Here is a 27746-nt window from a genome sequence, read left to right as displayed (position 1 = left end):
AAGAATTGGTTGAGTTTCCCTGCATGCTGAAATGGAGGGGGGCAGTGGCCTGTAATGCACATGCAATCTGGAGAGTTACTACTCGTGACAGGGTTTGGGTGTTTTTTATGGTTATTGGTTGTCTAGTTTTGCCAAGAGGATCTCATAGTGCTTGCTTGTTTGGGCGAATTGAGTCAGTGGTAGTCCCACTGGAGCAGCTTAAGTCCTCTGATTTTACTGATCAACAAGAATACTATGCCTGCAAAATGAAATAAAGGAGCTTTTCTGGTAATGAACTTTATTTTTGGACACACACATGCGCAATGAACTTTACTGTCTTTGATGGCATTTTGTGTTATTTGTTTGATAGGAAGGTGATGCTGCTGTTGCCGTTGCTGAGGAGGTGAAGAAGAACAACCATGTAGTAAGAAAGTTGGAGAAGCGTCAATAGATTTGCACCCTTGACCAGCATATTGAAGAGCAATTTGGTTGTGGTCGTCTATTGGCTTGTATCTCATCACGACCTGGACAGTGGCTGTGCTGATGGGTATGTGACTTTATTTGCCTATGTCTGTTTCTAGTCAGCAGATTTGTCATAGGCATATTAGTGTAGTTACCGTATTGCAAGGGCTGAAATCTGGATGATATCAGCTTCTTTTTATTGTTGTTTTAAAGTGAGGTATGTATGGGTCTTATGAAATTTTTACAGAAATATATTGGAGGGCAAATAATTTTATTTTAGTTTTTTATTCCCAAATGATACCCAAAACATGTAAGCTTCACACTATGTTAATTTCTGCAGGATGGGAAAACATTGGACAATGAGTTGGAGGTTGTTGAGGGAATGAAGCTAGATAGGGGCTACATATCCCCTTATTTCATCACCAACCAGAACAATCAGAAATGTGTAAGTTTTAGTTTGACTCAGTGATAACTATGTCTTGAAACTGTTAGAGGGCTGCTTGTTAAAGTTAGCAGCACCTCAAGTCCCTTTTTGCTTGATGCTGATTATCTTCAAACTTGTGTATGTGCTGATAGGAATTGGAAAATCCTCTAATCATAATCCATGAGAAGAAAATCTCAAGTATTAATGATGTGGTTAAAGTATTGGAGTTGGTTTTGCAGGTTAGCATTTCTCTGGTTAGGTTCACTAGTTTCTTCGTTTTTACTATGAATTGGTTGACAAACTTTTGCTCCTTTTCAGAAGCAAAGGTATTTGCATTTTGTTATATATTTCAGAACCGAAGTTATAAAAGAAAATGGTTTTCCTCTTTGCTAATTGAGAATCATGTGCAGTTATGATTTCAGATCTGTAGATAACCTGTTGTTGCTGATATTGCTACACGGGAGGAGAACAGAACAAGTTGGAAAATGTGCAAGAAGGGAGAGCTAACTCATACAACGAAGAACAAATTGATGAAGTTAAGATCAAATTAGTAGAATTTGTGAGCTCTCCATTATTTATAATTATAGGTAGGAAGTATGTATGTAATAGAGCAAAGATTGGTTGACTATGTAATAACAATTGAATTGTCAAGTTTTATGAAAGAAATAATTTTTGCTTCTTGGGATAGTATTGTTAGGGTTCGGTGGCGATTTATTTTCCATGTCTAAATTGTAGTCTGTAATGGATGTGTGTGTATTGTATGTAGATTGACTTAATATTGCTGTCCTATTGCATGTGTATTGTACTAATATTGCCTGTGTATTGTATACATATTGTATGCATATTGCCATCGTATTGCATGTATATTGTAATGCTATTGCTATCGTATTGCCATTATATTGCCCTAATATTGCCTCTCTAGTGTATGTATATTGACTACGGCTCATCAATGGGTTTACGGTTTGGGCCATATTGCATTCAAAAAGAAGACGAGGAGGAGAAAGAAACAACGTGCCTTTCAAAAACAGGCAGTCAGGTGCATCATAATTGCATCGTAAGACATTGTAAGAAATTATTTTAAAAAATAATAACAACTAAAAAATAATTTACAAAAAAAGAAGGTATGAATAAAGAGACAGAGAGCGAATAAGGGGAGAACGAGGCAGAACGAAGCTAGAGAGAGACAGAGAGAGCTGCGCTACAGAAAGAGAGCAAAGAAAGAGTTGCACGAGAGAGAGAGAGAGAGAGAGAGAGAGATAGAGAGCTGCGATAGACAGATACCAAAGAGAGAGAGATGTGCCAGAGAGAGATAGCCGAGTGAGCTAAGAGAGAACAAAATTTCTGAACATGTGAAAAATCTGCAATAAGTGGACAATAATTATATTTTTATAGGTGATATTGTAATACTATTGCTATCGTATTGTGGTTATATTGCTTTAATATTGCCTCTATAGTGTACATGTATTGGCTAATATTGCTATTATATCGTATGTCAATGGCCATTTGGTCTAATAACAGAGTCTCCACTTCGTTGAAAAGTAATCCTGAATTCGAATCTCATGGACACGACAATTGTTATCCATCCTTATATTAGCATGAATTGATGTTGACCTTTGAAATGATAGTTGGAGTTGCACATCGATTCATATTCAAAAGGAAAGTAATTCTCTCCCTCAATGAATCTTCGTTCAAAAGAAGGCAGCTATCAAATATTGGGTACAAAAATGCAAGGTCCACAGTAAATTAATTGGCAAATATATAGGTTTGATTTTTGTTTAAGCCCAAAACCTCCCTAGGCTACAGCCCACTGTAGCCTTTGTCCTAGTTCCGCTAGTGTATTCTAGGGTTCTTGTAATGATGTATTGACTTTGTCGAAACTATGTTTTCTTCTTTGCCAATCGGTAAATAAGAATTTCATAGCAGCAGAGCAAGAGAGAACACTATCATGCACGCTATCAAATTGCTTTTACTCTGATTACAATGACAATTGAACCTATAATTTTTCTAATACATGAAGCATGATGAAGGTATTGAGATGCAACTCTCCAAGAGGCTTCAATCGGCAGCAGAACGAACATGAGCACACGCCCTTACTTTAGCAACTTAATAACTCATAGCTACTAGCCTCTTTGTGCATCTTTCCATTGTAAATACAGCTATTTCTCTCAACCCTAATACATAATAATGGAAAAGGATGTACAAGTGCCAATCCCCAACTTGTTCATCCACAGAAAATATGTATTGCAAAAAGAACCGTGTAACAGTGCATAAAAATATTGGAAACATAACCATGGAATACATGTGCAATGAGAACCGTTGGTTTCCACAAACAGAAAACCATTCACAGAGGCTCTAGACTGGTGTCAAAAGAACCAGGGCATACATAATAGGCAGGTATGATTTGACATAAAGAATTTTTCATACCAACTTTGCAAAATCAATCTTGAGAGGCAGCAGTTGGACGAGGACACAACACAACTATCCTAACACCTCTATTGCTGTACCTAGTATCTCATCCCACATTAATATGCTTTTCAACTTTTCCATTACCAAGCACCTACTTTCAGACATCAACTGGGTGAAGACTCAACCCCACAACCAACTGAAAAAGAATGCAGGCAACAGAGTGAGTCAAAGAAGTCTCATATACCCAAAAAAGAAATCATATTATTCATACCAAAGAAACCCCAAACTACCTACCATAAAAGCACACAAGAAATATTTGTTTACCCAGGAATGACTATTGAGAAGAAATAAAACCTCTTAAATGGTAGTAAAATTTCCTGAAGGAAAAAAATAATCCATTGCTTCATGCATCAGTGCCCAAAAGTGGGAGAGCTCCCACATGTGTTCAGCTCTAAACAATGTCCGCAATGATGAATGAATCTGCATATTCAGATGCTATATGCAGTGTGAATTTCCATATAATATACAAAGTTAAAATACAAAGTTCTTCAACCTCTCCTTGAAAAGGGTTTCCGAATCTCTATCGATATAAGTAATGAACCAACCCTTTGGCGTCTCCTCAACCTTACACTTACCCGTCCTCCCCAAGTGCTTCACGAACTCGGTTATCGTGGCCCACTCAGTCGAATTCATATGAACATGGTGGCGGTCGTTGATGTACTCGTTGTAGACCACGGTGGCGGCGATACGGCTGAACCGGTGGCTTCGTTTCATCAAATCGAGAAAACTTTGCTCGAACTCCTCGGAGTAGCCATCGACTATGCGATTAGAGTTTTCGCCGAAGATCTGCATCTGTCGCTGGTGGCTTTCGCTCATGCAGTGGCATTTGAAGCCGTTTTCGTCTCGACATTGCTTCTGGCACATCTGGCAGTACCATCGAAGCTTCTGAAGTCCCTTGGCCTTGATCCGATTGGCAATTGCCTTTGGGGTTAGGAAGTCGTTCTTCCCCATGATGATTTTACCGCCGAATTACAGAAATATTGGTGTAATTTGAATCAGGATTGGGGTGGTGTTTTGATTGGGGAATTGGCAATCTAAACCCTAGATGACGGAAGGGCTGGACCTGATGAGGGGTTTATTTTTGGGAAATAGCAATAAGGGTACAATAATTTTATATTTATAGGTGATAGTTGTACAAAAATTGAAAAGGGGTGGTATTTTCAGTTACAATTATAAAATTGGTGGCATTTAGGGCTATTTCCCTTTTTTATATGTATAGCCGCGCGGCTATACTATTTTTGACACGTGGTGAAAATGGGCTCAGGCCGAGCGGGTCTTTAGTATTATAGCCGAGTGGCTATACTGCGGTTTTTAATTAAAAATAATATAGCCGCCCGGCTCTACTATTTTTAGCACGGGCAATGCCGGCGGTCCTATTTTTTAATTATAAATAGTATAGCCGCGTGGCTATACTTGGGGGTTTTTTTAATAACAAGAGTACAGCCGTGCGGCTTTAAAAATTGAGAGAGTATAGCCGCGCGGCTATACTAAACGAAGACATCGGCCAAGCGCGCGCACCTCAAAAAGAGTCGTGCAGTTATGGTCATCGCCGCATAAAGCAGGGAAAAAAAAAATGAAAAAAGGGCCAGGGTCCCCACGTCGTCGTTTAAGAAGATCTGCGTGGCTCCACCAGCGTAAAGCCAAAAACTCTGAACAAATTCATTCACCGCTCTCGAGAAGCCACGGCGCGACGCTTCTCTCTCTCTCTCTCTCTCTCTCTCTCTCTCTCTCCCTCTTCTCCTTCTGCTGGTCTCTCTCTCTCTGTAGGTTTGTATTGTATTCATATATATTCTGCTATTTTCTCGCTACTATTTCTCCGGGTTCTTTTTCTTAAATTCAAATTTTCAATGCTGCTTGTTTTTGCTTTCTGTTTCAATCCATAGCCTTTTTTTTCTCCTGGTCCAGATCTCTCTTTGTGCTTGTGTTTGCTTGACGTTCTGTTTGATATCGTAAATTCTTTACCGATAAAGTTTATCTAATTTGCTGTGTGTATGTGTGTATATACGTGTTATAATATATATATATATATATATATATATGTCAGATAAAAATAAAATTGTGGAATTATTATTTGTCAGAAAAAATGGCATCTTAGTGATGAGAAATGGTTCCTAACTGTACCTCCTTCAATCTTTTATTTTTGGAAAAAGTTATGATAATAATTTTCTGAAGATTCTTAGTTTTTCGGGGTATGCAAGTTGAGGAAATTTTGTGCTTGATAGACTAGGTTTACTGAAAGAGGAGGAGAAAGGGAGAATATGTGCATGCATTTTCTATTGGAATGAAAGTGGTATAGAAACAAACTGATTATATTAATGTTTGGAATATTTTCGGTGTCATATGTTTATTGCAGTAGTTTTTCTCAGTCCTGGTGTACAACCGGTCTGACACAAAATATGTTTGATTATGGAAAATTTGGATTAAACACCTCACTGTCAGGACTTATACCCTTGTGCTAAACCCTTTTCAATTTTGTACTTAACCCAGTTTTGAATTTCAAAATTACCTGAGTAAGCAATAGTTATGGTTCCCATGATGAGTGAATTTGACAGCCTTTTGCTAAGAACAATTATGGAGTCAGACGAGGAGCAGGATACTTTTCATGGAGTTTATCCCGAATCCGGTGCAATTTTCATGTCAAGCAGTGTAACAAAAAATGAGTGTTTTAGACGAAGACTGTTTGGCCTTCCATCTGCAAAAGGCCACTTTGTTGAGCAGGTTAAAAGAGGAATGATTTTGTTTCTGTTTGAATATCAGAGGAGAGAACTTCATGGTGTTTTTCAGGCATGCTCTGATGGGACAATGAACATTTCCCCTCGTGCATATAAGTCATCAGGAAATCAGTTTCCTGCACAGGTACCGTATGACTAATGTGGTCATATCCTGTCATCATATATGCCCTTAAATATTTTAGCTGGGAGAAGGCTTTTGTGCTTTTGTTTACCTTCAGTTATCTAGTGTTTCCTTTATGTTTTGGTTTATGACAATCTGATTGATTCTTGTTATTCATTTATCCAGGTAAAATTCAAACAAATATGGTGTTGTCATCCACTTCATGAATCTGAATTCAGTGATGCAATCAAAGAAAACTATTTTTCTAAATGGAAGTTCAATTTTGGTCTCTCTAAAGCTCAGGTATTCTTCTTTCCCATTCATTCAGACCCTTATGGGATTAAAAATCACCTTCTTGAAGTATTGTATCATGGATATTTGTAGGTTCGAAGGCTTCTAACATTGTTCAGTCCACGAAAGGTAGAAGATCAATGGCCTCCAAGAGAATTAGCGAGAAGTAAAGAGTCAAGCCCAATGTACGCTACTGCTAAAGTCAGGGAAGTCGATGAAGGCAGGTCTGTATTGAATGATAAGGTAAACAATGAGCTTGATGCTGACAACAATACAGAGCCAATGATGACTCAGTATATGGGGACCTCCTTTGAGAATGTTGGAAGAGAAGATGGTGGCAGGCTGGAAAGTGATAAAGTAGACAATAAGAGTGGGGAGATCGTACAGAGTGTGAATTTTGGGCGCTTTCTGGATAAAGTTGGAATGTACAAGAGGGCACAGAATGAACTTAATGTGGATATTGAACATGTGGCATCCATGTCAACAGAGTATCCAAAGTTGAGTAAATCTGGATTAGGCGATGGTGCCATGGTAATGCAGGGAACAGCAGCAAACGTCAATTACTTGGATGTTGAGATTGGGCCAGCTAGATCAACAGAAAATCTTGGCTATCCTTTTGAAAAAGTTAGAATTGATGATGATTCCAGGTTTTTAATGAGTGGTAAGTTGCAAATTGGAAATAGTGAAGGTAATGGTTTTGGGCCAGCTGTTTCATCTGAGTACCCTGCTTTCTTTCAGTCTAGTCTGGATACACCCGTCCGTCCTGGCATGCCTGTTCAAGAAGCAGGTTCTTTGATTCAAGATCAAACTAGATCAACCTCCACTGTTAGCCATCAAATGGAGCTGCAAATCACTAGCCATTCTTATACAGCATCCTACGGAGATGCGATTGTCACCAGCACTCTTCTCTATGATCCTGATGCTCTTACTCTGAACCATCCATGCTCACCGTCACCAGCGACGGTGGTCAATCACAGGTCAAATTCTGTTCAAGATTGTTATGACCAAGCTGGCATTCCTTCCTTGAGAAATCAGGCATATCCGTTGTATACTGCGCCAAACACAACAAATCGAAGCTTAGGTGACACTTCTAAGTTTGTTGTTCGTGTCCCATTCACAGCACCTGACCATTATGAGCGCTCATGTCACGGGAACATCATGCCTTTTCCAGGGACGGCATACTCTGAAGAAATGGCTTTAGAATCCACTGGAAAAAATAGTTATGGAGAACCATTTTTGAAGCCTTCTTTAGCATCTGAAACTTTATCAGAAATTGGAAGTAATCAGAGGGAAATCAAGAGCCATTCATCTTATCCTTCCTTCGTGATTGATCATGGACATTCTGTTGCATCACAAGACAAAATTGACCATGAAATAGCACATAAGGTGAAATTCGAACAATTCACTTCTAGTGTAACTCCACCAGAGGAGCTTGAGTGCCAGTTACAACGCCGTGTTCATCCTGGTGATCGGGGCAGTGTGGACCACCATGAGCATAAATCTTTTGATCCTGATCTCAAGTCTTTTGAAACTTCTGAAGGAAGGAGTTCTGATCTTGTGAATAACAGAAGTGTGTTTTCTCGTTTGGGGTTGAATTCAGATAAGCATGTCAAAAAGTATAGTACAGATGCTGCATATGAGGAAAATGATAAGGATTCATCAGTGGATGAAGTCATGTCAATGCTGAGCAAGAGTCTCTACGACTGGGTGAAGTCAAAAAAATCTAAACCACCTACTAGACGACATGATGTAGAGAAGTTTAAGAATAAAAAGCAGACCACAGTACACTCTGAGTTGGATAGTAATTACTTGGAAATGATTTCAGATAAGTCAAACATGATTTCTGCTACACCCACTGAAGATAAAGATGATCAAAGGAGTGAAGAGATACCATTTGTGGATTTTAAGCGGCGGAGCAAATTGCGGAAATTTAATGGTGATGACAAAGCTAGAGCGAATGATGAAAGTGCAGGAAGTGATGGAGTCTTGGGTGGGCAGCACAAGAGAAGGAAGCTGATCAGGCCAAACTTCAGTGACAACGAGCCACTTGATGATAAAAGGAAAATTGCAAACACTTCTCTGATTGTACAAGTATCGTCAAAAGAACCTCTTCATGATGTTGGCGGCCCAATTGCTAGCCTTGCAAATAATCCTAACATTCAGAATGACCTTGAGTATAAGGATCCTATTTTTAACAAATCGCCTCAAGATTGTTATGAGAACAGTCAGTTCACTGTGAAGGAGTCAGCCCTGCAAATACCTAAACCAAATTCTGGAACAGCAAATGAATTTTCTGTATTTGAATGTAGCAGAGGCAATGAACTGGAGTTGCTTCCAAGAGTCGAACTTTGTCCAAACAATGCTGATCTTAGTATCGGTAATGTAGGCAGCTTAAGGAATCTGCACTCTGAGTTGGAAAGAGTAGCCAAAGAAGTTGCAATTTGTGTAGATGCTGGTATAGGTAATAACCACCACGGATCCAATGATATACAGTCTGAGGCATCTCTTAACACTGATGGTTGCTTCGACAAACAAGAACCATCTCAAGAGCACAGATCCAGTAAACTATCTGAGGCATCTTTTGGCACTGTCGGTCGCCTCAACAAGTCAAAACCTTCTCAGGAAGTTCGGGACCTGAATGTCCAATTTGGAGAGAGACTTTTTATACTTAGTAATGGTCTCAAAAACTTTGAACGTGATGCTTCTAAGCATGTGGGTGAAAAGAGGGATGTTCTTCCAATCAGCAGGGGTATTGTTTGCAAAAGTTCTGACATTGGTACTTCTGAGAATGTGGAAGAGAGGAAGGATGTTCTTCTAAGCAGTCGTAGAGTCAGAAAAGGCGAACTCAGGAGAGCCTACGACCGCTCTGAAACTGATACTTCTAAGCATGTGGTCGATAGAAAGGATGTTCTTCCAATCAGCGGCTGTAGCAAAAGCTCTGACACTGATACCTCTGAGCCTGTGGAAGATAGGAAGGATGTTATTCAAAGCAGTGACGGAGTCAGAAAATGTGAACTCAAGACGACCTACGACCCCTCTGAAATTGATACTTCTAAGCATGTGAGCAGTCAGAAAGATGCTATTCCAATCAACGGTGGTAATGTTTGCAAAAGCTCAGACATTGGTACCGCTTTGAATGTGGAAGACAGGGAGGGTGCTCTTCAAAGCAGTGGCGGAATTAGAAACTCTGAACTTAAGACAGCCCACAACCAAAATACAAGATTAACTCGTGATTTTGAGTTTGATGATGCTTCTGCAAGTGTTGACAGTGAAAGAGAAAACAAGAGGCTGTGGAGTATTTTAACCTCCAGGTTGAATAATCTGAAGAATGCTCAACAACAGTGACAAGCTCCTGGATTTTGGTCGATGCCATTTTTGCGTAGGCTCTCTGATCTTGGTTATGAATTCAAGTACTTTTTTTTGGATATGTTGACTGGAATTTTAACTTTCAAGTAGTCGTCGGGTGTGTCTGGTGGTTTTGTGGGTGATGATGACTTCAAAATGAACGTTGTCAATCTGCTAGTTTTGAGGGCTCACCTCAATCTTGCGCTTTGGCAGGAAACACGAAATTCAATCTCAATGTTATTAACGAATATATATCTAATGCTTATGGTGCCGTACAATGTATGTGCTAATATGACTGCTCTTATACCCACAGTTTCAATTTTGAGAACAGTCCATCTCCATGTGTGTTTTTACTTGTTGCAGAAGTTTTCAAGCGTAGGAAGACTTTAAACTTGTTGAAGAAAAAAAGAAAGGAATGCTCAGAAATTGGGTATGTGAGGGGTGCCCACAAAACCACCATAATTGTTCAAACTGGCCAAGTGAAATCAATCCAACCGATTTAGGTTCGATTTTTACATTAAAAAAATATAATCTTAGATTGAACCAAATCAAAATGCAATTGGATTAGTTTCGTTTGGTTTGAGACTTGGCTTTTCTCTTGGTTACTATGTTTCATCTACAATGTTGATATCTATTTCTTCATCTTCAATAGTAAAGAGTTTTGTCAATTATTGTTAAATTTGCAGTATCAACTTCTCTTTGAGATATGTAACAAAATATAGAATGTTTGCATAATTGTTTGGGTAGGTAAATGAACGACCAAATCGTCGACATTAATTTGATTCGATTGTGCTACTAGTTTGAGGTCTAAATCTAACCAAAACAAGATAAAGAAAAAAATAAATTAATGGCACAGGAAGAAAATAAAATTTGTGTTTTTATTTTGGCGGAAAATAGTAGGAACATGGATCAAAATATTAACTGGATTTTGCTCTAACCCACCAAAAGGTGACATTTTTGAACAATTTCCTTGATTGTATTACTGAAAAAGACTGCAATTGTGAAAGCGGGCAGTTATTTGCTCGCTCTCTCTCTCTCTCTCTCTCTCTCACTCCTCTGCCCTCTTCCGATGACACCCAAACCTCGCAACCCCAAAACGGACCCAAAATGCTGAGAAGCATTCGGTCCCGACGGCCCCACCGACCCCGTTACGGCGTTTACATCTGCGCCGTTATCTCCGCCCTCCTCCTCCTCCTCTCCGTCTCTCTCCTCTACACTCGCCTCTCCCACTCCGAATCTCACCACTTCCACTACCGCCACCAGAACCCCAATGCTCAATACGGCGACGTTTCTCTCACCAACCCCCTCATCTCCGACGAGCTGAACGACGGCGTTTCCATCGCCACTGAGGACAAGATCGACGAGCTCGATGACGTCGCAGAAGAGACACCTAAAGACGAGGAAGTGGAGGACGAGGAGGATCCGCAATCCGACATTTCTCAGTCGAAGGTTTCTGGGTATGTATTTGATCATGTAACTGGGGTTATTAGGAGGGGTTTCAATAAGCGTAAAATTGAGGATTGGGACGAGGATTACAATGGGTTTACTGCGGGATTGGGTGCACTAGATAAGAGTAAGGTCGCGTTTGGATCTGATGATGTGCCTGTGGATATGGAGGTGCGGAGGAGGATGAGTGAGGTTGTGGGCATTGAGGACGCGCTTTTGTTGAAGGTGGGAAGGAAGGTTTCGCCGTTGAGAGAAGGCTGGGGAGAGTGGTTTGATAAAAAAGGCGACTTTTTGAGGAGGGATAGGATGTTTAAGTCCAATCTGGAGATGTTGAACCCTTTGCACAATCCAATGCTGCAAGACCCTGATGCGGCTGGCGTTACTGGGTTGACTAGGGGTGATAAGGTGTTGCAGAAATGGTGGTTGAATCACTTTAAGAAGGTCCCATTTACCGGGAAGAAGCAGTTGGGAATTTCAAGCAGGGCCCGAGAAGTGAAGCTTTATGAAAATGGCGGTGAGGGTGGGAAAAAGGGGAGTAGTAGTGGAGATGGTGTTGTGAATGTAAGTGGAATAGGTTTAGGAACAGAGCTTGATGAAAATGAGAATGATAGGAAGGCCGGTAAGGATTTGAATTCTGGTGCAAATGGAAAATCTAATACGGATAGAAATTTATCCTATATGAGTAATGCGACTGATAAAGAGATTGGGAACACTGTTGAACAAATTAGTGATTCTGATCAAGTGGGTGGCTTCAAGGATGAGTTTTCAGGTGTTATATATGCAGATGGCAAGAGATGGGGTTACTATCCCGGTTTGAGTCCCTTTTTATCATTCTCAGATTTTGTAGATACATTTTTCAGGAAGGGGAAATGTAATATGAGGGTGTTTATGGTGTGGAATTCTCCGCCTTGGATGTATAGTGTTCGACAGCAGCGGGGACTTGAGAGTTTACTCTCCCATCATCGAGATGCCTGTGTTCTAGTGTTTTCTGAGACAATTGAGCTTGATTTCTTTAAAGATAACTTTGTAAAGGACGGGTAATTTCTTGAAATTTGCTTATTTTAATACATTTATTTGTTGATATGCTAATCTACATTTTGTACTGAGGCAATTCTTTTTCAATAGTTACAAAGTTGCTGTTGCAATGCCAAACCTTGATGAATTACTAAAGGATACTCCGACCCACATATTTGCTTCTGCCTGGTTTGAATGGAGAAAGACGAAGTATTATGCTACTCATTACAGTGAGCTTGTCCGCCTTGCTGCTCTCTACAAGTAAGCTTGTTTAGTTGCATAGACATCTTTATACGGAGTAGTGAGTTTTTTGACACCACTTGTGACTGTTGTGAACTTTTTTATTTGGTACAGTATTGGTAAACATGCACAAAAATATATCTATAGTCATAGATCTAGAACTTATGTGGGCATTACTGATCATATTTCTGAAGAGAATGCATGAATAATCAAAGTTTTAAAATTTTTTATTTTAACAAAGCTGTGTACTAAAAATATAGTCGCACAAGGGAAGTTAACTAATTTCTTTCCCTGTTTTGGAGTGTGGAGGGAAAATATGAAATGTTTTGTCTGCAAGATATCATCCCTCCAAATTATTCGGAAAATTTCATTCCCCTTGCTCCATTCCACTTCCATGAATTTTTTTTTGACAAATAAATTTTAAGTCAGTTGCAGAGATGTCATATTGTATTTGCTTAGGTGGTTGAGTTTTATAAGACTGCAACTTTTGTTAAGATGAGAAGTTCAATTTTTGCGCAACACAAGATGAGTTAATTTGCCTGCTGAACATCTCTTGGAATACTTGATGTGTGTGTTAAATTTTTATTTTCTATGAATTGAGTATGGCCATTACCTTCCTTTCTGATATTATCAAGTAAGCATGTGTAGGCTACCTTGAATAGGATAGTACACTATACATAACTTCAACATTTTTTCTGTTGAGGGTAAATATCAATCTAACTTCAGTTATTCGTTTTCTGTTGCATTTCCAGATATGGCGGAATATATCTTGATTCTGATATCATAGTCCTGAAGCCATTATCTTCACTTCGCAATTCTGTTGGTAAAGAGGATCAACTTGCTGCAAGTTCTTTGAATGGTGCTGTTATGGCATTTGAGAGGAACAGGTATTAAAATACTATATCGGGCAAAATCATTTTGAATTGGACTAATTATATTAAATATTTTTATGGTGAGGTTCTTTTGCATTCTTGGGTTCAGTAAGTAGCTTTTATGGGTACATTGTCTAGAGTTCACTCGTAATGCTTGCCCTTCACCTCATCTATCCTATTGGTTTAGGAATTCATAAGCAGGAGCCATGGCTTTCTAGAATTTCTTTTTCACATTGCACTGAGCCAATAATTTTTTCTATTAATGTTCTGGGGGGAGATATTAAACGTTTTGGTGGATATTAAGTAGCATTGTTTAATACAGTTACATTTGTGTGTGTGCACTGGGCTATATGTTCATGTGTATTTAGTTACTATTCATCTCACGCATCTCAAAATTGTTGATGAACTGCAAAACCTTTATTGAAAATACTCTGGAGAAACAGAGTCCAGGGTTAGAAGATATTTGCATTTAAAATTAGGAAATTGAGTCATACTTCGCAATTTTTAATGGCATTTTATGTCTCCGTTTATTAACTTTTTTGTTTATATAATTTTGAGTGGCACTGTTGGGGAGGATTTTGAACTACTATATTGAATTGTGTGAAAAAAGTTTGGATTTGAGATTTTTTTTCACGTTTGCATGCAGTCCCTTCATAATGGAGTGCTTGAAAGATTTTTATATGACATATGATGATACTCGTTTGAGATGGAATGGGGCTGATCTGTTGTCAAGAGTTGCACGAAGGTTTTTGGGCGTTCGTAATAAATCAGTTAGACAGCTGCAGTTGAAAGTGCAACCTTCTTTCATCTTTTTCCCAATTACTTCTCAGAATATCTCAAGGTAATCTTCTGGTTAATTTTCTTCAAAGCTGGATGAGTGTTGCAGGGTGTGCTGTGAGAGTGAATTGATCTGTGAAAATTCACTGTAGATCACCAATCACATCCCACAGCAGTCCTGCAACATTCATCCCTCATTGGAGAACACCCCTGACGTTCTCATTTCTTGCTCCTTTTATGCCTTATATGGATGCATGTGGTGTAGGTGCATTTTGCTCGTATAATTTTTTGAGTATGTGTGCTATTTTTTTCTTTTCAGTTTGTCTTTGAGTTCTTATGGTGTCATTTTTATTCAAATACCACTATTAGGAAGTTTCTTTTTCATAAGAGCAAAACTATTAACAAGGGTGTTTCTTTAAAGAAGATCACGTACAGTAAATCACGCAATGCTACTATTCTGAAACTAATAAAGCTACCTCAGAAGACATGCTGTCCACCCATATTGTCTTTGAATTAACAGTTCCTTTCTTAGCTAGATCTCCTATTTAGCTGGCAAGCGAATCATACGGTCATGAATGGTCAAGAGCTCCATTGCTTTTTCACAGAAGATAAGCCAAAGTCAGAAGTTCTAAGATTAGTTAGTTTATTTGTATCAATGGTTAATGCTCAATAGTTTATAGAAGGCAGGTAACAGGTGTTATGATTATGGTACTGTTAGCTTTGACCGAACGCAAGTTTGATTTGTCTTTTCACTCACTGATAGCATGCAAGTTTGGGCAAAGCATGCACATGCATCAAGGGTGACTGTTTTTGTTCACGCACTTGATAAATTGCCTTGGTTAGTGAGCTGGGAAACTCAATTTCTTCAAGCATTTTTGTAACTTCCTACATGCCGGATGGGCAAAGGCTATGTGGGCTAAAGAGTTCTGTAATCATTGGAAAAATCAAATACTCTTCAACATTTTTTGCTTTTATTTAGCAGTTTGTCATTTCTGGTTTACAAATCTCCCATGGCACTTTCCTCCTTTATGAATTAACCCAATTGAATTCAAACAGATATTTCACTGCACCGACAACAGAGACTGAAAAAGCTGAACAAGATGCTCTGTTCAGAAAGATTCTAAATGAATCGTTGACATTCCATTTTTGGAACAGCTTGACATCCTCTCTCATTCCAGAGCTAGAGAGCCTTGCTACCAGGCTTATTGACCATACTTGTATCCGATGCACAGATGTTTTGTGAATTCACTTGATTCCTCTATTTGGTCAAGACTGGAGGTCTAGATAACATCCAAGCTATTACACTTCTGGCTGATGATTAAAAGATGGGTGTTGACCTGCATTGGTGATCTGACTGTAGCTTGGGGACATGAAAGCGCAAGCCCGTTGTTGTGGTTCTTGGATCGTGCATCTTCTTTGTATGCTCATGATAAAAAATAATAAAAAAAGAAGGGGTTTTTTTCCTTTAAATTAAAAAGAAAAAAGAGTTGGAGTTGCTTAGGTGGCTTTTTTTGGTTAAATCATTAGTCTATGCCATTCTTCTTCGTAGTGTAGAGTATCTCTGATCAAAGGTTTAAAATGCTATATTTGTTTATGATAGTGGTTCGGCAAATCATTCACCTGTATTAAAAGAGACAATTTGTTACTTGTCCACATGGAAATATAGAAAGATGCCTTATTCTTTATTTATTTTCCCATGATTCTCTCTCTCTCTCTCTCTCTCTCTCTCTGTGCACAGTGATGCAATGTGTTCTTGCTGATGCCTTCATATTTAAAAGTTGTCCAGGGTCAGGTTTTTTAAGCATGGACTCCTTGAAATTGTCCAACTTGCAAGATACAAACCAAGTGTGCGCTCAGCATACTTGATGGTTCCTCCCAGAAACAACAGGATTGTTTTGTTGGTGGGAAATGATTGAATGAAGACATTATGCATGGCAGCAATTACTTGGAATATGAGGCGAAGAAAATGCCTTAGCCACAGCGTGTTATCTTCAAGAGCAAACGCAGTAATGGTGTAACGAGAATTGGAGGCCAAAATGCCAAAAGATCCTCATTGTTATTGCCTGGACCTCGCCCATCGCCTTGGTCTGGGCAGTTTTTTTTTCAGATTTTTTTTTTTCCCTGACTTGAAAGAAAACTAAACTCACGTTGTCGCCTCCACCAAATTCAAGAAAATCAAGCTGTTTAATTACCAGAATATCTCGGTTGGATAAGAACCGATCCAGGTAGTTAGTGGGAAGGTTTAGTATGAAAGGTTGGAAGGAAGGTTGCAAGAATATTGTGCCTGATAAATTATGAGAAGTTTAGACCAATATGCATGAACAGAGAGAGAAATTAACTGAAGAAACAGAGCTCACAGGTATTCTTTTTTTCTTTTTTTTTCCCTTCTTCTATTTCATTTTTTACCTGCAAAAACAGAGAAATGGCTTCGAGGCAAAATGCGTAGTAGAAATCTGAGTCTTTTGAGCAGCTTTGATTGAGACTCAGTCTGCGTTTTTCCACACACCATTCTCATCACATGGGATGAGACTGAGTTTAGGACACTTGACTATCTCCAAGTAGGTCAGGCCTGGAAACAACTTCAATCCATCTGCAACTTTTCCAACAACTTCAAGCGCACCATTTGCACAACCCATTTGCATTGTTTCCCGTGACACAGTTTGAGAGCCATCATCAATGGAGGCTTTTTGGGAGTGTCATAAAATCTTGACCATGATATGGATAAAGATGAGCCAAAAACAGCCCTTTTACATAAATGTACATAAACTTATTTATTCATGCTGCTGCAATTGCTAAATACTGCCTGCATTTACATGGGTACTGTATTCTACAACATCAACAAATATAATGCACACAGAAAAAAGTAGCTATAGATTGAACAAACAAAGCATAATAAAAGTCCTTTAGTCTTCATGAAAACCGCATTAATTCCCAACAAATCAAGCAATTCCAATCCCTTTAACATTACATGGGCCCAACCTTGATTCATTTGATTACATGTTTCTCCTTCCTCTAACTGACCCTCTCTGCCTTCTCTCTTTAGAAACATAAAGAGCAAGGAGGTGATGGAAAGAGATCATAAGCAATTATGCCTAAGCATTGATTAGTTAAGCACAGTGTTCCTAGTCCATGGCATTGGGACCAAAGCATCTTCTTTTCACAGGGCTCCATACCCATTGCACTAAGAACTTCCTTCCTTTCACCCCATTCACATTAAACCCATTTCCCCATTTGTCCTTTGACACTACACCAACATACCCTCCACCCCCACCACTCCCATAAACACCCATACACAAATCTGCAATTTCTGTTGGCGCAGTTGGGTCATCACCTGCATACCATGCATTCACAAGTGGGTTACTTGAAACCTCTGCTAGCTCATGAGCTATCACGCTGATCATCCCGTCAGCACCGGCATCCCCATTCGGTGCACGCATAATGTTGTTGCCGCCATTTGTGCTTGGCGGTGGCTTGCCTGAATACTTAGGCCAGGCAAAAGGGTAAGCACACACCCCTGGACACTGAGTGCCACTATTACCAACCCAAGCATAAGGAACAGTGACACCAACAATGGTTGGAAATGTGAAGTAGTGAAAACCACAAACTGCCCTGCAGAAATCTTGAACTCTAACATCAGGAGATGACAAAACTAAGTAAAGGCCATTGTGAGGATTGAGAGGTAAAGCTGTTGGATATGGTGAAGTGACAGCATATTTTATGATGGATTGCATTGATAAACGGCTGAGATAGTTGCCATGGGAGTAGGCAGAGTCATAGAACTCTCCAGAGAGAGCAATGCTTCTGGTGATGTTTGATCCAGTTTGATCAGTGTAGAGCCTCACAGTGCTCCACCAATCAGCAACAGAAGGGTAAGGGACAGGAGAAGAAAGAGAATAGATGAAATCTCTAATTGTGGATTGGTGTGTTGGGTTCCATTTGCCATACCAAATTATGTAAAGGTTGATGGGAGAAGTAAGGACAGGACCCATGTGATACTGAAGGTCCACCAGATCAGAAGACCCCTCATAGTTCTTGGCCTGGTTGAATTCCCTGTTTTGGCTCCATGAATGAGCCAGAGTAGCAGAGAAAACAAAGCAAGCAAGAAAGAAGAAATTGCAATGCAGCTTTTGCATATTGATTTTCTTTTTGAATGGTCTTGTGTGTTTGTGGGTGGTGGTGACAGAGGGAGCTTCTTATAGACAGAAACCAATGAAAGTAAATGGGGTGGGTGAGATTCTTCTTTATAATTTGCTTGTGGTTTGCATGTTTACATGATAATTTCAAGTCCTTGTCTACTTTTTAATGATAACTATGTTGTGTTTCCCCCTTTCTTTTTTCTGTTTCTTTTATTATAAAAAACTCTTTAATATTCTTATTATTTATCATATTAGAATACAATAAAGGTGTTATGCTAACCAACCTTTCAATGTGTAATTGTTCCATCCTACTCTTAGGGTAGGAGATTGGGATCATCCAAGACAAGCAACTGTTTCTTTATCCCCAAAACAGTTATGGCACAAGTTTTTATATAATTTATGATTCTCTCTCTCTTTCTTAGATTTTTATTTTCTTTTCCTCTGCCACCTCTCTTGAATTGCTCAAGTTTTAAATGCCTAGATGCTAATGAAATGCTAGTTTATTGTTCTTCCATGTAATATAATTCTCTGTATGCTGAAAAACTTGGTTATTGTCAAACTTCAACTCATTTTAATACTCAAATTTATATTTTAGCAGTAAGCGATATATATTCTCTTCTCTTATGTGAACTTCCAAATATTATTACCGTGTGGATACTTTATATATATATATATATATATTATGTTTCCTGCTCATAAACTTACTACTCTTATAGTAAGCAATCAGATTAACTTCCAATGACTAATAAATTCTGCTACCATCAATGATTAATCATATTATTTGAAGAATAAATCTCCCAAATAACATTTTCTTATGTTTAAACTATTCAAGATTTTCATGCATGGCCAATCATCCTGAAAGAAGAGTCCCACACGGTTTGCCCTAAACATAGTTGTGATATTGTAAAATATTCCCTTTATTAAAAGCTAAAACATCACCAACCTGTGATTAGGATTAAAGGTCTTTACAAGCAAGAAGAACAAGAACAAGAAAAATGATCTGGGTCAAAACCAAGTGTTAAAAAGTAAATGATGGGTGTGCCCTGTAGTAAACGCAAGCATGTGATGCCTTTCCATAATTTCCCCCCTTTTGGACTACCCCCCCATTGCTTTTCTAGATCATTGACTAAATCTATGTATTTTGGCATTACTTAAATGGTTGATGCATCAAATGCATTACATAGTTTTGCTTGGCCAATTTACTCCCAAAAATTCCATGGTGGAAGAGTCAAGTGGCAACATGCGGAACCATAAAACAATATATCCATCCAAACGATGTTGGGGAGATTGGGGTTTTTCACAGATACACACACTATCAACGTGTCATAAAAGTTCGAACTTAAAACTATTAGTCTCTAAGTTAAAGTTCTCTTCCACTTAACTAGACCTCACAGAAAAGGTAACTTGAACTGATGGTAAAGACAGATGTGGACCAAAGCAGGTTTGTATTCATTAATTTATAAGTGGATTGACAATTTGACATGACCTCTCAAAATATCAAAAGTTCATGACACTGTTGGTTCTTGTATAGTTTTTTTTTTTCTTCATAGTAAAAAATATCTTGCAATCAAGTAAAGGTTGGGAGTTCCCCATGTGATGGGTTTTGATGAGCACATATTCAACTCTCATCAGCCCATGAAAATAGGGATGGATTGGATTTTTAAAGGCAAAGCTTAAAAGAAGGAACTGTGTTGCTCGTTTGCTGCTACCTAATCATCACAAAGGTCTTCCAATTGAGTGTCAAATGGCCAATGCTTTTTTCAGTTACCGCAGTTAGAGGCATCGACTGGTAGCTCAGTTCATGCCTTAACACTTTTTCAATGGCCTGTTGGAATAGAAGGTTGAAATGATTTAAAAGGGCATCACAGAGGATTGTAGTGAAATATGATAAGTGAAATAACAGAGAAAACTTAAGTGCACCCAAAGAGAATCATTACAATGGACTTGTGCTGTGTTGTTGTTGTGTGTGTGTGTGTGTTTTTTTTTTTTTTTTTTTTTTTTTTTTTTTTTTTTTTTTTTTTTTTTTTTTTTCTATATCAGTATCTCTAGAAATGGTGGTTATAAGGATCTTGGAAGATCTTAATTTCTTCTAAATTAATCCTATCAGTTCAGCAAATTGTTAATGAAAGGTGCAGTGTACCTTGCAGATTTTCGAAGTTCACATGTAAAATAAGCTGAATCAATGCATCAAGTGATTTAGGTATCTGCATGTAGTCTATATTAATACAACAAAACCAACTTCTTCTTTTTTGGGTGAGTTTTTGTGTGTGACTTTAGGTTTGAATTGTCGTCCCTTTTCTTCCACAAGAATCTAACTTGCACCTGTTGGGTATACATAGTGAGAATCTAAACTACTTTAATCACATGAAAGGATGAATGAATTTAAGTGTAAGAAGACAAACAGACTACCTTAATCAATTATGACAAATTAGATTAGGATTCAGCATCTCTCGCAAATTAGTCAAATGGATATACCCTATTTGCCACCAGGCCAAGCACTAACTCTTAACTCTAAGGTAGGAGCAATAACTAACTCTAATTTCAAAAATATATACTGACCTCAAATGAAAAATCCCATAGACTTGATAGCTTATATGGTTCATCGCATTCATACCTCTTTTGTATGAAGATGTATGGAAACCTACTACTTGCAGTAGTGGTAATGCGTCTACATGTTCACACTTCATCTTAAATGAATAAAAATATGAGAACTTTAGTGTTTTACAAGATGTCACGTGATATGTATTAGTATCTAACGTAATGCGTTCAACTTATTAAATGTAAATCTCATATTATATAACAATTAGAGTAATTAATCTGATCTAACTTCTAAGCACAGTGAATGGTAAACAATACTACACCAATAACATGAGATTCATAAAATCCTCAATCAATTGCAGCCATAAAATAAAAGAAAGTTTAATTGCTAGAAATATATGTTCATAAAACGTGCTGCCAAAACCCCTTCTGTGCTGCAGATTCTGTAACCCAAGAAACGAAAAAAGCCCTATATTCATAATTGGGCCTGGGCCGGGCCCATTTTACTCTAAAACATTAAACAACCCAAATATAAATCGGAAAAAGTTCTTGAAGCCAAGGATACAGGGGAGACCAGTCGAACTGACTGAGAAGCCTCTGTGAGCCTTTTTCACTTTCATGGTTTCTCTTCGAATTCTCAGAAGAACTCATGAACTCCAACAGAAGCTATTATCGCCTGCTTCAAATCCCATTTCTATCTTCTACACCCTCTTCTCTCTCAGAACACTCTCTTCCTACACTCACTATGATGACCCATACTCCACAACTACCATCACCACCGCCACCTCCACCACCTCCACCTCCAGCTCTTCCCAATCTCAGTCTCTTGTCAGAACAATCTGTGCATTGGTATGTCAGTCCTATTCCCCACAAACCCATCTGAGATCATCACCTCCCAAGCTCAACCTCGACTTAAATGCTGATTCTTTGACCAATGAACAGGCTATTTCTGTTGTTGCTTCACTGGCTGAAGAGGCTGGTTCCATGGTGGCCTTGAGTTTCTTCTATTGGGCAATTGGGTTTCCCAAATTTCGGTATTTTATGCGGCTTTATATATTTTGTGCAATGTCGTTATTTGGGAATGGTAATTTGGAGAGAGCCCATGAAGTGGTTCATTGTATGGTGAGGAATTTTGCTGAGATTGAGAGGTTGAAGGAGGCTGCCGATATGGTCTTTGAGATGCAAAACCAAGGCCTTATGTTGAGTACTCGAACGTTGAATTGTGTTCTTGGGATTGCCTGTGACTTGGGTTTGGTTGAGTATGCAGAGAATTTGTTTGAGGAAATGTGCGTGAGAGGGGTGTCGCCTGATTCTTTGAGCTATAAGTCTATGGTTGTTGGGTATTGTAGGAACAGAAGAGTTTTGGAGGTGGATAGGTGGTTGAGTAAGATGCTTGAGAGAGGCTTTGTTTTGGATAATGTTACGTTTACTTTGATTATAAGTCTGTTTTGCGAAAAGAGTCTTGTAAGTCGAGCGTCTTGGTGCTTTGATAAGATGATTCGGATGGGTGTGAAGCCAAATTTGATTAATTTCACATCTTTGATTCATGGGTTGTGCCAGAGGGGCAGCATTAAACAAGCATTTGAAATGTTGGAGGAAATGGTTAGGAAAGGTTGGAAGCCTAATGTGTATACACATACAGCTTTGATTGACGGGCTCTGCAAGAAAGGTTGGACTGAAAGGGCATTCAGGCTGTTTCTTAAGCTTGTCCGGAGCGATAATTACAAGCCAAATGTACATACATATACTGCCATGATCCGTGGATATTGCGAAGAAGACAAAATGAGCCGTGCAGAGATGTTATTGAGCAGAATGAAAGAACAAGGATTAATTCCTAACACCAATACGTATACTACTCTCGTTTCTGGGCATTGCAAAGCTGGGAATTTTGATAGAGCATATGAATTGATGGATATAATGGGAAAAGAAGGATTCGCTCCTAATATCTGTACATACAATGCCGTTTTTGACAGCCTCTGTAAAAAGGGGAGGGTTCAAGAGGCATATAAATTGATTAAGAAGGGCTTTCGCCGAGGACTGGAAGCTGACAGGGTCACGTATACCATTTTCATATCTGAGCACTGCAAAAGGGGTGATATTAACGGGGCCCTGGTGTTTTTTAACAAGATGCTCAAGGTTGGTTTGCAGCCTGATATGCATTCGTATACCACTTTGATTGCTGCCTTCTGTAGGCAAAAGAAAATGAAAGAAAGCGAGAAATTTTTTGAGTTATCTGTAAGGCTTGGCTCTATTCCCACCAAGGAAACCTATACTTCAATGATATGCGGCTACTGTCGGGATGAAAATATTGCCTTGGCCGTTAAGTTTTTCCGTAGGATGGGTGACCATGGTTGTGCCCCAGATAGTTTTACGTATGGTGCTCTAATAAGCGGGCTCTGCAAGGAGGAGAAATTGGAAGAGGCTCGTAGGTTATATGATACCATGATGGACAAAGGGCTGTCGCCCTGTGAAGTTACTAGGTTGACATTAGCTTACAAGTACTGCAAAAAAGATGACTCTGCAGCTGCTATGGTTTTATTGGAAAGGCTAGAGAAGAAGCTCTGGATCCGCACAGTGAATACATTGGTGAGGAAGCTTTGTAGCGAGAAGAAAGTGGGCATCGCGGCATTGTTCTTTCATAAATTAGTGGACAAGGATCAGAATGTGGATCGTGTAACATTGGCGGCGTTTAAGACTGCATGCTATGAGAGCAACAAGTACGCTCTTGTTTCGGATTTGACTGAGAGGATCTCTAAAGGAATTGGCTAGCAGCTGAAATATACTGACAAATGGCTCACATAATTTGCTGGTCTTGAACTTGTGCAGCAGGTGCCAATGCCATGACTGTCTTCAAAAGGGCTCGAGTCTTTATGTCAATTTCATTGGTGAGCAACCAGCATGCTAAGCCAGTGATTCTTTTTGTGCTTTGAGGAGCTTTGTTGTAACTCAAAACTGCAATTTCATAACAGTTAATATTCCAACTGTAATTGAAGAGGGGGGATATTTCTGCCATGCAATCTTCTTGGATATCTCTTGATGAGTTAAGTTGGAGGAGGGTTTATTTTCTTTACTCTAATATCCCTTGTAATCAAATAAATTGCTTGAAGGAATTCCGCATGTGGCGGAGGCCCACGTGCAATGCACGTGTGATCCTACCATTTACAAACAAAAAGAACAGGATGAGTGTCAAAATGACGTAATTGATTATCTTTTTCTCTTTAGACTATTTGTACCACTTTCAATATTTAAAAAGAAAAAAAGAAGAAGAAAAGAGTATTTGTATCCCTGGGTCGGACCTCCACAACATCTCCTTTACTCTCTTCCCCCAGTCTCTCCCTCAGATCCCCTTGAAGGTAAACTTATTTTTATTAGTTTTCGCTGTTCCTCATTTTTCCAATTCTGGATGGCAAGAAAGCTACTGAATTTCGTTTGAAAATTTTCATTTTGTTATTGTGTTGCTTTTGCTTCAGCTGGATTTCTATTGTTATAATTGTTTGTCTGGTGCTTTTCTTAATTTGATTCATTTGGTTATTGTGAATTGTTGAACTATCTATACAGTGGAAAACAATGAATTTGGTTGGTTGGAGAATTTTCAAAAACAATAATCCAGTGGGTAAGAAACTAAGAATTGTTAAATAGATTATCCGTTAACTACCCAGATAACAGAGCCTGACTTTAGACTCATCCAACGGTCCATTAGTCAGCTTGAAAATTTCCTTTCAGTCCTAATTTTCTAATCAAGATTTGATTTTCTAATTATATTTAGTTCTAGCTGAATTGAAGAAAATGTTATAAATTTCATTACATAGATTTCCTTTCAATCCATTCAACCGGCCTTTGATTGGGAATTTGATCCCCCCTTTGTTCAATATTGGATGAAATATACACAAAGGGTGGAAATATTTTGTACTTTTTTAGTCTCTTAGAACCATTGGATGAAATATCCTTGAGGTCATATATAATTGATCAAATATAGGGAATAATACTAATTGTTGCATGTGTTGATTCTTCAGCAGACTATCAAATGGCTCGATCTGCATTAGATGAGACCTCACTATCTGGTGCATTTGTGAGAACTGCTTCTGTATTCCGTAACTTCATTTCACGGGACCCAAATTCGCAGTTTCCAGCAGAACCTGGAAGATATCATCTGTATATATCATATGCTTGCCCTTGGGCTTCCAGGTGCCTTGCATACTTGAAAATTAAAGGACTTGAGAAAGCCATCAGCTTTACGGTAACTCTATTAGGTTGTTACACATATTAGATTCACCTTGTAAGAGCCAAACTGACCTTGTGTGTTTGTTGTTTTGCTCAGTCAGTCAAACCCATATGGGAAAGAACAAAAGAAAGTGATGAGCATATGGGGTGGGTTTTTCCTGCATCTGATACAGAGCTAGCAGGAGCTGAACCTGACCCTTTGAATGGAGCAAAAAGTATTAGAGAACTTTATGAGCTTGCAAGCACCAACTATACTGGAAAGTACACAGTTCCAGTATGTTCACTCATATTAAGTGGCCTTTTCATGTTTTATCTTTCTTTTCCTTCTGCTTTTGTTAAACCAAATGACTGACCTTTTCGCTTTGGTAGGTTCTATGGGATAAAAGACTCAAAACAATTGTCAGTAACGAGAGTGCAGAGATTATTCGCATGTTCAATACCGAATTCAATGATATAGCAGAAAACGCAGCTTTGGACTTGTATCCTCCTCATTTGCAATCCCAAATTGATCAGACTAATGAATGGATATATAACAAGATAAATAATGGCGTCTATAAATGTGGGTTTGCAAGGAAGCAAGAGCCTTATGATGAGGTATATTTTACATGCTCGGATTAGTTTTGACTATGGAAGTTCTGGTGTTTATGTTCTCTTTAAGGACTATCTGTGCCTCATCAAACACGTTGGTTGATATTTTTTGCTTCAGGCTGTGAAACAATTGTATGAAGCTTTAGACAAATGCGAGGAGATACTGAGCAAGCAACGATACTTGTGTGGGAACACATTGTCTGAAGCGGATATTCGGTTGTTTGTCACTATTATAAGATTTGATGAGGTACTGATATTTCCCCTCAAGCAAGAATTTGTACCTGTCAGAAAATTTGCCAATTTAATTGTTTTCAGTCTAATATGATTGTTCTGTTTGAATAGAACCAAGAACCATGCTATAAATGCAAGAATTTGTTTCTAACCAAATCCAAAGCATATCAGATTTTTCAATAGGATATTACTTCTTCATTCTTCTAAAACTTTTCTTTTCCCTTGGATTGGGGTTTTCATTAGCTCATTGTGATTTCTTATTAATAACGGAACCACTCACTTATAGGTTGTATTTTATTTTGTCAAGATTCCGTAACGTGATATTTTTGCTTAGCTAACATTTTGTTTATTCGGTTAGGCTTTTTTTAGCACAAAACTTCTGTCACATCACATGGTTCCACTGTCTAAACAATTCAATTTCTTATGTTGTTTTTGTTATTGATTACAGGTTTATGCAGTGCACTTCAAGTGCAACAAGAAATTACTACGAGAGTACCCAAATTTGTTTAACTACACCAAAGAAATTTTCCAAGTTCCTGGGATGAGCAGCACCGTCAACATAGATCACATAAAACGACACTATTATGGAAGCCATCCCTCCATCAATCCATTTGGCATAATTCCCAGCGGACCAGATATCGACTTTTCTTCTCCTCACGACAGAGACAGGTTTTCTATCTAAGTTTTGTATAAACTACATACAGATATCATTTTCATTTGTGGGCTGAGGTTGTGTGTTTTCATCTAATTGTAAAGCTCGTTTGTCGGGCCATCTGTCTTGTGCCATTATGTTATACCCTTGATTGCCAATCTTAAGGAGTGCGTTATCAGATTTTACGCGAAAGCGCTAATCGGTTAGGAAGTGAATATGGCATTAATCTTTTGTGGTTGCCTACTCCACAGTGCGATTTCACAATCCGAAATCATTCAAAAATCATTTCTGCACAATTTAGGCCAATTAGAAATTCATTTAACCACTTGATTATTACAAGGCAATTAACATTTACTTGTAACCTTGTTTATTCAAAACGTTGTATTAACACAAACTTTGATATACTGTGTGAGCTTAATCCAATGAACCAATCACAAAATAAAAAGTAAAAAAAAAAATATATATCTTCTATTCTGCATTTGGGTTGTTGAGTTGGTGTTGGTGAGAGGAGAGGCAGACTGAGAGCGAGAGCTGAGCCTCTTGGCACTGCGACCGCTTCAGACTCGTTCCTCCACTACCGCACAGGCTCCGAACCGCTTCCCACTCCTCCGGGCACGCCACGGACACCAGGCACTCCGCCAGACCCCGGTTCAAGTGCCGGCACGCCGCCTCGCGAGCCAGACCCGGCCCAATCCGCCTGTGGCAATCCATCAACGCGCTTTGCAGCCGATCGCATTTCGTCATCGCCGGTTGCTTCTCTTCAGGCATCGTCCGTTTTTTCGTTCGTCTTCCTCTGCTGCGTTTTGAGCTGCGGTTTGCGGTGCGAAAATCGCGCTTTGATGTGTGAATTTTGTTGTGGGCTTAGCTCGTCACTTGGCCTGGTGGGCTATCTTATGGGCCGTATTTTCATATAATACCAATGTTCACCCAAAAAGAAAATCAGACCCAAAATTTGACACAAATTAGGTTTTTAGCATGTAAGTTGGAGGATGGTAGAGATGTAAAGCTTTTCTACTTTGCGGGACTTATAGGTTCCCTGGTAGAGCATTTATCCTTACATTCGCAATGCGAGTCTCGTTCTCGACATTCTTTTTACTTTAGGCCTCTTTTGAACAAAGGAAAAAAAAAAAAAAAAAGAAGGCTTTTGAGGAAGCTTTACTCACAAATTATGTCCCATGCAAAGGCCTAATGCCAAGGGAAGAAATAGAATTGTCAGAGCAGCTTTTCTTATC

At 38.8% G+C, this 27746-nt stretch overlaps 7 protein-coding genes and 1 long non-coding RNA gene across 14 annotated transcripts; 5 read left to right on the top strand and 3 right to left on the bottom strand.

The window, feature by feature from the left end:
- Positions 1–6: 6 nt before the first annotated feature.
- Positions 7–1546, top strand: LOC117625368. Its single transcript, XR_004585428.1, has 5 exons — positions 7–267; positions 350–526; positions 782–886; positions 1018–1104; positions 1276–1546. It is a non-coding gene; the product is annotated as an uncharacterized LOC117625368 (long non-coding RNA).
- A 1267-nt stretch (positions 1547–2813) lies between these two features.
- On the bottom strand, positions 2814–4438 carry LOC117626684 (KIN17-like protein). 3 transcript variants are annotated; one of them, XR_004585613.1, is made up of 2 exons: positions 3626–4438; positions 2814–3467 (listed from the first exon to the last, which is right to left on the bottom strand). XR_004585613.1 is itself a non-coding variant. In XM_034358488.1 (2 exons), the coding sequence occupies exons 1-2, from the start codon at positions 4280–4282 to the stop codon at positions 3436–3438; spliced, it is 408 nt and encodes a 135-aa protein (XP_034214379.1). In that variant the 5' UTR covers positions 4283–4438; the 3' UTR covers positions 2814–3435. The 3 variants fall into 3 exon arrangements, 2 of the variants coding, with proteins under 2 accessions (XP_034214379.1, XP_034214380.1); XM_034358488.1 differs by having other exon boundaries at positions 3907–4438; XM_034358489.1 differs by having other exon boundaries at positions 3045–3751; positions 3907–4438.
- A 543-nt stretch (positions 4439–4981) lies between these two features.
- Positions 4982–10091, top strand: LOC117625695. Of its 2 annotated transcripts, XM_034357227.1 has the most exons (4): positions 4990–5098; positions 5872–6187; positions 6350–6466; positions 6548–10091. In XM_034357227.1, exons 2-4 carry the CDS (start codon positions 5903–5905, stop codon positions 9797–9799), a joined length of 3654 nt encoding a protein of 1217 aa, XP_034213118.1. In that variant the 5' UTR covers positions 4990–5098; positions 5872–5902; the 3' UTR covers positions 9800–10091. The 2 variants fall into 2 exon arrangements, with proteins under 2 accessions (XP_034213117.1, XP_034213118.1); XM_034357226.1 differs by having other exon boundaries at positions 4982–6187.
- A 596-nt stretch (positions 10092–10687) lies between these two features.
- On the top strand, positions 10688–16153 carry LOC117626095 (uncharacterized protein At4g19900). 2 transcript variants are annotated; one of them, XM_034357747.1, is made up of 5 exons: positions 10688–12282; positions 12371–12520; positions 13252–13386; positions 14018–14212; positions 15935–16153. In XM_034357747.1, the coding sequence occupies exons 1-5, from the start codon at positions 10907–10909 to the stop codon at positions 16062–16064; spliced, it is 1986 nt and encodes a 661-aa protein (XP_034213638.1). In that variant the 5' UTR covers positions 10688–10906; the 3' UTR covers positions 16065–16153. The 2 variants fall into 2 exon arrangements, with proteins under 2 accessions (XP_034213638.1, XP_034213637.1); XM_034357746.1 differs by lacking the exon at positions 15935–16153 and adding an exon at positions 15205–15837 and having other exon boundaries at positions 10698–12282.
- Positions 16154–16842: 689 nt separating this feature from the next.
- Positions 16843–18400, bottom strand: LOC117625062 (protein EXORDIUM-like 7). The gene has a single exon (XM_034356631.1). The coding sequence runs from the start codon at positions 18279–18281 to the stop codon at positions 17271–17273; it is 1011 nt and encodes a 336-aa protein (XP_034212522.1). The 5' UTR covers positions 18282–18400; the 3' UTR covers positions 16843–17270.
- Positions 18401–21396: 2996 nt separating this feature from the next.
- Positions 21397–23892, top strand: LOC117624828 (pentatricopeptide repeat-containing protein At4g19890). Its single transcript, XM_034356298.1, has one exon. It carries the CDS (start codon positions 21441–21443, stop codon positions 23589–23591), a length of 2151 nt encoding a protein of 716 aa, XP_034212189.1. The 5' UTR covers positions 21397–21440; the 3' UTR covers positions 23592–23892.
- Positions 23893–23991: 99 nt separating this feature from the next.
- LOC117624829 (glutathionyl-hydroquinone reductase YqjG-like) lies at positions 23992–26630 on the top strand. Of its 3 annotated transcripts, none has more exons than XM_034356299.1 (6): positions 23992–24175; positions 24839–25059; positions 25141–25317; positions 25413–25637; positions 25750–25878; positions 26311–26630. In XM_034356299.1, the coding sequence occupies exons 2-6, from the start codon at positions 24847–24849 to the stop codon at positions 26542–26544; spliced, it is 978 nt and encodes a 325-aa protein (XP_034212190.1). In that variant the 5' UTR covers positions 23992–24175; positions 24839–24846; the 3' UTR covers positions 26545–26630. The 3 variants fall into 3 exon arrangements, with proteins under 3 accessions (XP_034212190.1, XP_034212191.1, XP_034212192.1); XM_034356300.1 differs by having other exon boundaries at positions 24836–25059; XM_034356301.1 differs by lacking the exon at positions 25750–25878.
- Positions 26631–26823: 193 nt separating this feature from the next.
- LOC117624827 lies at positions 26824–27423 on the bottom strand. Its single transcript, XM_034356297.1, has one exon. It carries the CDS (start codon positions 27280–27282, stop codon positions 26983–26985), a length of 300 nt encoding a protein of 99 aa, XP_034212188.1. The 5' UTR covers positions 27283–27423; the 3' UTR covers positions 26824–26982.
- Between the last annotated feature and the right edge of the window lie 323 nt (positions 27424–27746).

This window comes from Prunus dulcis, chromosome 4 (genome assembly GCF_902201215.1).
Source record: "Prunus dulcis chromosome 4, ALMONDv2, whole genome shotgun sequence".
NCBI classification, from domain to species: domain Eukaryota; kingdom Viridiplantae; phylum Streptophyta; class Magnoliopsida; order Rosales; family Rosaceae; genus Prunus; species Prunus dulcis.
Note: the sequence above shows the minus strand (reverse complement) of the source record. Positions and strands in the feature narration are given on the sequence as shown.